The sequence below is a fragment of the Nerophis lumbriciformis genome, linkage group LG01 (genome assembly GCF_033978685.3).
Source record: "Nerophis lumbriciformis linkage group LG01, RoL_Nlum_v2.1, whole genome shotgun sequence".
NCBI classification, from domain to species: Eukaryota; Metazoa; Chordata; class Actinopteri; order Syngnathiformes; family Syngnathidae; genus Nerophis; species Nerophis lumbriciformis.
Genome location: NC_084548.2, coordinates 37,865,001 through 37,875,000, shown reverse-complemented (window position 1 = coordinate 37,875,000; position 10,000 = coordinate 37,865,001). Strand labels below are relative to the sequence as shown.

The 10,000-nt window shown below is 37.5% G+C and overlaps 1 protein-coding gene across 1 annotated transcript in view; it reads left to right on the top strand.

Annotated features, from left to right (window-relative positions):
• The window catches only part of slc9a8 (solute carrier family 9 member 8), a 46,055-nt gene that overhangs the window by 4,347 nt on the left and 31,708 nt on the right, over nucleotides 1-10,000 (top strand). The window contains exons 2-3 of the mRNA XM_061980736.1: nucleotides 1,408-1,589; nucleotides 2,470-2,550. Of these exons, the coding sequence (XP_061836720.1) occupies nucleotides 1,408-1,589; nucleotides 2,470-2,550 (263 nt within the window). The remainder of the gene's footprint in view (nucleotides 1-1,407; nucleotides 1,590-2,469; nucleotides 2,551-10,000) is intronic.

Below are 10,000 nucleotides of genomic sequence, written 5' to 3'. Positions count from 1 at the left end.
GTACCCCGCCTTCCGCCCGATTGTAGCTGAGATAGGCTCCAGCGACCCCCGCGACCCCGAAGGGAATAAGCGGTAGAAAATGGATGGATGGATGGATATATATATATATATAGGTGTAACGGTACACAAAAATTTCGGTTAGGTACGTACCTCGGTTTAGAAGGTCACGGTTTGGTTAATTTTCGGTACAGTAAGAAAACAACAAATTATAAATGTTTTGGTTATTTATTTACCAAATTTGTAAACAATGGCATAACATACATAAACACACAGGGTCCATTTCCAGGGTTAATGTGGTCAACATATAAAATAAAAACTAAATAAGATATAAAGTGCTTTTTTTGATTGATTGATTGAGACTTTTATTAGTAGATTGCACAGTACAGTACATATTCCGTACAATTGACCACTAAATGGTAACACCCGAATAAGTTTTTCAACTTGTTTAAGTCGGGGTCCACGTTAATCAACATTAAACTGCCTCAAGTTGTTGCTCAGATTAAATAAAATGACAAAACTTTTCTTCTCCATATAAAAAGTGCAACATTAGACAGTTTCAAGTCAACTCAGCCTCAGATTAACTTTTCCTTTCCCCCCCAGCCTGGCTATCTTGGCAGTAAGAGGTGGGAGCTGTTTGCTCGTCTTTATCTTTGTTGAAGCGATGTTCACTTGGGGGTGGTGCCGCTTCAAATGGGTTAGCATGTTTGACGTGTTGGCAGAAGCATGCCTTACCGCTGCTGAACAATGTTGGCAAACCTCCGTCCTCCGCACCGCGCAGCCGAAGTGTTCCCAAACGGGAGATCTTAACGAGGCAGGAGGGTCTTCCAGCTCTGGCTTTTATATGTTGTCGTAGCCCGGTCGTTGCTAGCATGCCGTGTGTTGTGCCTCGGTGTGCATTTTTTACACCTCCGAACCGAACCGAAACCCCCGTACCGAAACGGTTCAATACAAATGCACGTACCGTTACACCCCTAATATATATATATATATATATATATATATATATATATATATATATATATATATATATATATATATATATATATATATATATATATATATATATATAGATACAGATACAGATACAGATATAGCCCGGCCCCTGTCCAATGTTTTTTAACCCAATGCGGCCTCCGAGTTACAAAGTTTGGGGACCCCTGCTGTAGTGCAATTTATAAAAAACATTCAAAACTTGAGGTCAACAGCTAGTTTTACATGTTTTAAAGATGTTAACATATTATTTTTAATTATAACAAAACATGTACCCCCCACGACCCCGAAAGGGACAATCGGTAGAAAATGGATGGATGTTTCATTGTATTTGTACAACACTAATTATTTATCATACCGTATGTCTTCTCTTTTGTCCTCTCTTTGATGTAAACTGGCCTGATTTCCTGCCTGTAGCAAGACTAATGACACAGAGAATCACACAAATGATTCCATCCACACCACAACATCAGCAACCAAACCAACAACACCAGAACCCCCAAATCCGAAGGCCATTCTGCCCGTGCAAACTGGGGTCAAGGCCCAAGAAGAAGAGCAGTCCAGTGGGTTGACCATATTTTTTAGCCTGCTGGTTATTGGTAGGTTTGCTTTTTTATTCAAGCTAGGTTTTATCGACCAGCCAGGCTCTGGATAAATATTAAGTTTAAGGGGCTGTTTGCAACTTGCTCACAATATTTTTCAAACCAAAATTATAACAATAACACCACGGTTAGCTTATGTTACCATTAGTGGTTTAACAGAACATATATATTTTTATGTTTATATTTTTCACAATTAATAATTATATTGAATTAAAAAAAAAACATGTTGGCCCAAGGAATTTTTTTGCCGTCAGGCCTGTCCTTCACCATGTCTCGTGCACACAGACAAAAGCAGTCAATGAGAAGCAACTAACAATCAAGTCATGTTGTTGTTGTGATAAAATATACAAACAATAATAGCTAACATTAGCTATGCAAATCGCTATTATTAGCTAACAACACACAAAGCTAATGTGCATGCACTTGTTACGTACTGCCTCTTTAATACACTGAATAAAATTAGTGATGATGAACGGTAAACAAAATGTATTTCCGACAAGATGTGTATATTATTCAAAAATATGTGGCTTTGAAGTGTTTAGTCACACAAAAGTGCCCATGAGGCAGTTCACCGCTATTTTTGTTTAATTAACTATGGTTCCTTTTTGAGTCTTTGGACAAATATAAGGAAAGACACAAGAGATGTTGACAGGCCCAATAGCAAACTTGAAAATATTTTCTAAACAGGCCTATGGATAATGTCAAGATTGCATACTAAGATTTATTTTATACAGTCTGCAAATATGAGGAAATGCGATTCGGCCTAAATATTTTTTTCCCTGCAGCCTAACATCATATGAAGTGGTTGATATTTTTTTGTGAGTTTGTGACATGGTCATCCAGATTTATTCATTCATTGCTCTCTCCTGTGCCCCAGGTATCTGTATTATATTGGTTCATCTACTTATCAAGTTCAAGCTGCATTTTCTTCCAGAGAGTGTTGCTGTTGTGTCCCTTGGTGAGTAAGATGGCTGTTCTGGATATTTCCATGTAGATGGTAGGGTTGTACGGTATACCGGAATTAGTATAGTACCGCGACACTAATCAATCATATTCGGTACTATACCGCCTCTGAAAAGTACCGGTCCGCCACCACCCCGTTGTCGTCACGTCGTGTCATTGCTGGTTTACGAGCAGACGAGCATGTTCCGCAGTGCACACACATGGAGTACTTACAAGCAGACAATGTTTGTAGACAGAAAAGGGAGAACGGACTAATTTTGGCTTAAAAACTAACGATGAAGGTGAAGTTATAACGTTTAAACGCCTACCATAAGAGGTGCTTTAAGACATGGCTACCTAGCTAGCGGCTAACATTCAGCCCCAGTCGGCAGTGTTTTAGCTACTTCTAAATCACTAATCCTTCTCTCCATGGCGACAAATAAAGTACGTTTCTTACAGGTACCGTATTTTTCGTAGTATAAGTCACTCCGGAGTATAAGTCGCACCGGCCAAAAATGCATAACTAAGAAGGAAAAAAATATATGTAAGTCGCACTGGAGTATAAGTCGCATTATTTGGGGAAATGTATTTGATAAAACCCAACACTAAAAATAGACATTTGAAAGGCAATTTAAAATAAACAACAGGCTGAACAAGTGTACGTTATATGATGCATAAATAACCAACTGAGAACGTGCCTGGTATGTTAACGTAACGTATTATGGTAAGAGTCATTCAAATAACTATAACATATAGAACATGCTATACGTTTACCAAACAATATGTCACCCCTAATCGCTAAATCCGATGAAATCTTATAAGTCTAGTCTCTTACGTGAATGAACTAAATAATATTATTTGATATTTTACAGTAATGTGTTAATAATTTCACACACAAGTCGCTCCTGAGTATAAGTCGCACCCCCGGCCAAACTATGAAAATAACTGCGACTTATAGTTCGAAAAATACGCATCCATACAGGACAAGGAATAGCTAAACATGCTTCACTACACACCGTAGCTCACCGGCGTCAAAATGTAAACAAACGCCATTGGTGGATCTACACCTGACATCCACTGTAATGATACCAAGTACAATAGTGTATCTAGTCGATACTACTATGATTACGTCAATATTTTTTGGCATCAAAACATCTTTTTTCGTTTAAAAAAAAAATTATATTATGTTTATAAACTCAGGAAATATGTGCCTGGACACATGAGGACTTTGAATATGACCAATGTATGATCCTGTAACTACTTGGTATCGGATTGATACCCAAATTTGTGGTATCATCCAAAACTAATGTAAAGTATCAAACAACAGAAGAATAAGTGATTATTACTTTTTAACAGAAGTGTAGATAGAACATGTTAAAAGAGAAAGTAAGCAGATATTAACAGTAAATGAACAAGTAGATTAATAATTCATTTTCTACTATGTGTCCTTAATAATTTTGACAAAATAATAGAATGAGAAATGAGAAACAATATGTTACTGCATACGTCAGCAGCTAAATTAGAAGCCTTTGTTTGCTTACTTAATAATAAAAGACAAATTGTCTAGTATTTTCAATATTTTATTTAAGGACAAACTTGCAATAAGAAACATATGTTTAATGTACCCTAAGATTTTTTGTTACAATAAAGCCAATAATGCAATTTTTTGTGGTCCCCTTTATTTATAGTAAAGTACAGAAAAGTATCGAAATCATTTTGGTACCGGTACCAAACTATTGGTATTGGGACAACACTTGTAGATGGCAACAAACACTAATCTTTAATCGCATCCCCTGCCCTTCTTTGGTTTTTCCCTTTAAAATCGTTTTTAATCATATTTATTTTTATATTGTTTTTATATTGTTTTTATATTTATTTATTTATTGTTTTTATTCAGTCATTGGTGGAGCTATGGATAATATTTGAACATTGTTTTTAACATTGTTTTTAATATTGTTGTGCAGCACTTTGGAAACATTTTTGTTGTTTAAATGTGCTATATAAATAAAGTGGATTGGATTGGATTCTTCGCCCAGGCCACTCCATTGTGATTGGTCACACTCCGAAGACTTTCAAAGGGCTTGCCAGCAATGCTGACCCCCACCTCCTCATTTTGCCTCTTTAGGAAAGCTAAACAAAGTAAATTTTCCCTCACAGCTGAGAGTACATTTTCTTTGGGCCACTGCCCAACATGCTAATGTGTAATCTTAGACAGCAGAGCAGCGTACAGCGCTATAACTTCCCAAAAAGAGCAGGAAAGGGACAGGGCTGAAGTGTGAAGAAATGGGTATGCCCATATAAGTAGGCATATGAATTTGGATTATAATTATTTTATTTATGCGTTCTTGTAATTATCTGTAAATAACTTTGAATTGCCCTGTGTACGAATTGTGCTCTAGAAATACATTTGCCTTGCCTTGCCATTGACATCAATGAAACGCCACATTTAAAAAAATACTGTAAAACACAACTTGCAGGGCTCACTCACAAATACATGCACCTTATTGTTTGAGATTTTGGTATTGTTTGAACAGATATCCAACATTGTAACAACTAGGGATGGCACGTTTTATGAAAAAAATGTGAACCTGACACAGTTCGAAGCGCATGTGTCATGTGCCGGTTTTTTGTGTGTAAGGATCGGTGTAACTCGGTCTGTCGCCATCACGTCTCCAACTCGTCGTTGCCACCACAGCCTGGGAGGCAATAGACTACAGACTGCGGTGAAGTAGGCGGGCTTCGTCGCGTGAAGAAACGTACAACTTTTGGTTGTGTTTTCCGTTCCATTTGCTGAATGGTGATATACGATATATATCTCAATATTTTTTCCGTAAGGTAAAAACAAAAACAGTTCTAGTTACCCGAGATACTAAGTACGTCATTATTATGACTTAGTAATGATAATAAATGATAAATGGGTTATACTTGTATAGCGCTTTTCTACCTTCAAGGTACTCAAAGCGCTTTGACAGTATCACCACATTCACCCATTCACACACACATTCACACACTGATGGCGGGAGCTGCCATGCAAGGCGCTAACCAGCAGCCATCAGGAGCAAGGGGTGAAGTGTCTTGCCCAAGGACATAACGGACGTGACTTGGATGGTAGAAGGCGGGGATTGAACCCCAGTAACCAGCAACCTCCGATTGCTGGCACGGCCACTCTACCAACTTCGCCACGCCGTAATTTACTAAGTCAAAATGATGACAAAATAATGACTTATTAAGTCAAAATAATGACTTACAAAGTCAAATTAATGACTTACTGTAAGTAAGCGTTTGCAATAAGCGTTTGAAAAAAAGAGTTACAAGTGGGGTCACATGCTGACATATGCTCAACTCATCATGCTTAATTTATTACAGCATTTGGGAAGCCTGTAGTTGATTTCTATTATGTAAAAGTTATATTTTTATCAACATGTGATAGCAGGGACCCTGTCATTCAAAACTAGGCTGCTACATTACTAATGGTTAATGTAACTATAGCTGAAAAAATAATACAATAGCAACAGGAGAGACTTTTCATCCCTGAACACCATGGAGTTCATGTAGGCTGTATGATGCAGTTACATTGTATCAACTATCAGAGACAGCTTCAGGAAACTCTTCATTTAACATAATGTCCTTTTTTGCTGCTTCAACACAGAAAAAGGTAAAGTAAAATAACTTAGTTGTTAACTAAATTAATAATGCTTGTCTTTCTCTCAGACAGACAGGGCTTTGCTGTCGTAACACACACACACACACACCGCACAGTGAGCTAAAGTTACGCTAAAAGCTAATTAGCCTTCACCTCAAGGACCGCTTCTGTTTCTAGAACGTCAACGGGCTCATAGTGATGTTACTAGTAGTTGACTTGGAAGTGTTTATTATAATCTGGGGAGAGTCCGCTGCATTATGCTTACCTGCTAAACACTTTTCTGCTGTGTCTCCTCTCTGCCTGTGCCGTGAGCACTGACTCCATGCGCTCTGAATACGCACTGCTGATTGGCTGTTCCCGCTCTGCGTGTAACCAATCAGATGGTTCTGTGGGTGGGACAATGCTGGGTGCTGCAGAGACTTACTGACAGAGACAGAGGCAGAACTAAGCGGAGCAGCTTGTTAAGACTTTAGTTTAGGCGGAGGCTCTTTGTTGTTAAGGCGGCTGCCTTAACAACAAAGCGCTGCGGGAAACCCTGTATATATATATATATACATAGGGATGTTGTTTGATAAGAAATTATCGAGTTTCAGCCCATTATCGAATCCTCTTATCGAACCGATTCCTTATCGATTCTCTTTTCGAATCCAGATAGGTTGTTGTATATGGAAAAAAACACAATATTTGGTTTAACAAAAGTTCACTTTTATCTTATAAGAACAAAATAAAATAAAATAAATAAATAAATATTGACTATTACCCCCCTAAAAAAATAAAATAAAATAAATAAATATTGACTGTTGTTACCCAAAGTATATTAAGTGGGATTTTTCAGAAAAACAAATATATACAGTAACACAAAAACAACCTGTCTCTGTCATCACTATAGGTGTATAAATGATAATATAGTGTTAAATAAAATCAGTCCCTTGGGCACAAAAACTGAAAATAATACAGCTCTCCAAAAAGTGCACTTCTGCTGCTATTGGAACATACTAACTACACACACAGGCAGACAGCTAACCAACAATCCAAGACGTCTAATAAAGTTCCAAAGCAGATTAATCCATTTAGGCTCTTTATTGTTGTTGATCTTGCTTTGTATTTTCCTATCTTTACTTTTGTCTTGCACTGGACTGTTATTATTTTTTTTTTTTAAACTGAAATACACACAATGACAAATGTATAAGCCATGTGATTCAATTAACATACTGAAATTTAATACACAATATGTAAATATTAGCTTCACACAAATATACAGTACTATCATCAAACAAATACTTCTGAGTGTTGAAACTATTTCGATGGTGGAAATATACGACTGGCAGCCATTTTAAGTCCTCAAAACATCCATTGAAACAGTGCACAAAAATCGTTTTTCAATAAACATCTTAGTATCAAATTTAACCACTTTCCACCTTAATATTGAGTTACATAAACAAGTTAAACAGTTTACTTACAGACTTATCTTTTCCAAGGCTTGTAAGAGCTAACACAAGTTGTCTACTTATCAATTGTCTCATGAACTGAACTGATGTCGCCAACCCGGAAGTGCCCAAACTAATGACTCGTAGTATTTTCATATCGCCACAAGGTGTCAGTAAGAGTTTACAATCAAATGGGCATAACATTGCCGTCCCACAGGGAATTTCCTGTGGGAAGGGATTCGTTCCCAGGGATTCGAATAAAGAACCAACTCTTTTTCTTTACTATAGTGGCCTCGATAACGGGAACCGGTTCTCAAAAAGGGATTTGAGTCCTAGGAATCGGTTCTTTTCTTATTGAAAAACCGGGAGAACCGGTTTTGAACATCATCCCTATATACCGTATTTTCCGCACTATAAGGTGCACCTAAAAACCTCACATTTTCTCAAAAGCTGACCGTGCGCCTTATAATCCGGTGCGCCTTATGTATGGACCAATATTGAGCCACAACAAACCTAAACTTCATTTTCATAAAGTTTAGGTTTCGCAACTACGGTAAGCAGCCGCAAACTTATTTTTCCCTCGTAGAAGAAGAAGCGCTTCTTCTTCTACGGTAAGCAGCCGCCAACTTAATTTTCCCCTGTAGAAGAAGAAGTTCTTCTTTTATGGTAAGCAGCCGCCGACTTAATTTTCCCTCGTAGAAGAAGAAGCGCTTCTAACCCAAAAATGGCTCCTATTAAGAGACACACTTACGACGCAGAGTTTAAACTTAAGATGATCAGTCACGCAGTAGAACACGGGAATAGAGCAGCAGCGAGAGAATTTAACATAAACGAATCAATGGTGTTTAATTCGGACACTGAAGAAGAAAAAATCGAGGGATTCGTGGATGAGGAATAACTTCATAAAGTGAGCTTTACATGTTTATTTTGTGTGTTGGGTTGTGTGACATTAACGTTTGAGCGACGTTGAGTTATTGATATTGTTATTGCTCTGCACTATTTCGAGTGTTACTATATTGTGATTGCACTAACGTTTGATTTACCGTAACAGTATGACTGTTTTTGCGTGTTTATTGAATCAGGGAAAAGTTCCCCTCCACTATGTGATATAAATATTGCACTACATGTTATACCTTGCTGTTGTTAAAAGATAAACAAAACACCACGTCACTGACTTTACCTCGGGGAAAATAATAAAACAGCTGTTTATTCATTTTGAGAGTGAACAGAGTTGTCAGAACGCTGGTTTGTAATCTATTAATAAAGTTTGACTGACCTATCTGACTGTTTTGTTGACATTCCCTTTAGCGCGGCTCCATCTAATGGATGCATAGGTGCGCCTTATAATCCGGTGCACCTTATATATGAACAACGTTTTGAAATATGCCATTCATTGAAGGTGCGCCTTATAATCCGGTGCGCCTTATAGTGCGGAAAATACGATATATATATATATATATATATATATATATATATATATATATATATCGTATATATATATTTTCCGTATATATATATATATATAAATCATATTATCACTGTATTAATGCCACGGTACACACACACATATATACAGTCATGGTCAAAAATTTGCATACCCTTGTAAAGAACATAATGTCATTGCTGTCTTCAGTTTCCAATCATTTCTACAACTCTTATTTTTTTGTGATAGAGGGATTGGAGCACATACTTGTTGGTCACAAAAAACATTCATGAAGTTTGGTTCTTTTATGAATTTATTATGGGTCTACTGAAAATGTGACCAAATCTGATGGGTCAAAAGTATACATACAGCAATGTTAATATTTGGTTACATGTCCCTTGGGAAGTTTCACTGCAACAAGGCTCTTTTGGTAGCCATCCACAAGCTTCTGGCAAGCTTCTGGTTGAGTTTTTGACCACTCCTCTTGACACAATTGGTGCAGTTCAGCCAAATGTGTTGTTTGTCTGACATGGACTTGTTTCTTCAGCATTGTCCACACATTTAAGTCAGGACATTGAGAAGGCCATTCTAAAACTTTTTTTTAGCCTGATTTAGCCATTATTTTACCACTTTTGATGTGTGTTTGGGGTCATTGTCCTGTTGGAACACCCAACTGCGCCCAAGACCCAACTGATGATTTTATGTTGCCCTGAAAAATTTGGAGGTAATCCTCCTTTTTCATTGTCCCATTTACTCTTTCTAAAGCACCAGTTCCATTGGCAGCAAAACAGGCCCAGAGCATAATACTACCACCACCATGCTTGACGGTATACTTGACGGTACGAGTGGTGTTCCTGGGATTAAAGGTCTCACCTTTTCTCCTCCAAACATATTGCTGGGTATTGTGGCCAAACAACAACATTTTTGTTTCATCTGACCACAGAACTTTCCTCCAGAAGGTCTTATCTTTGTC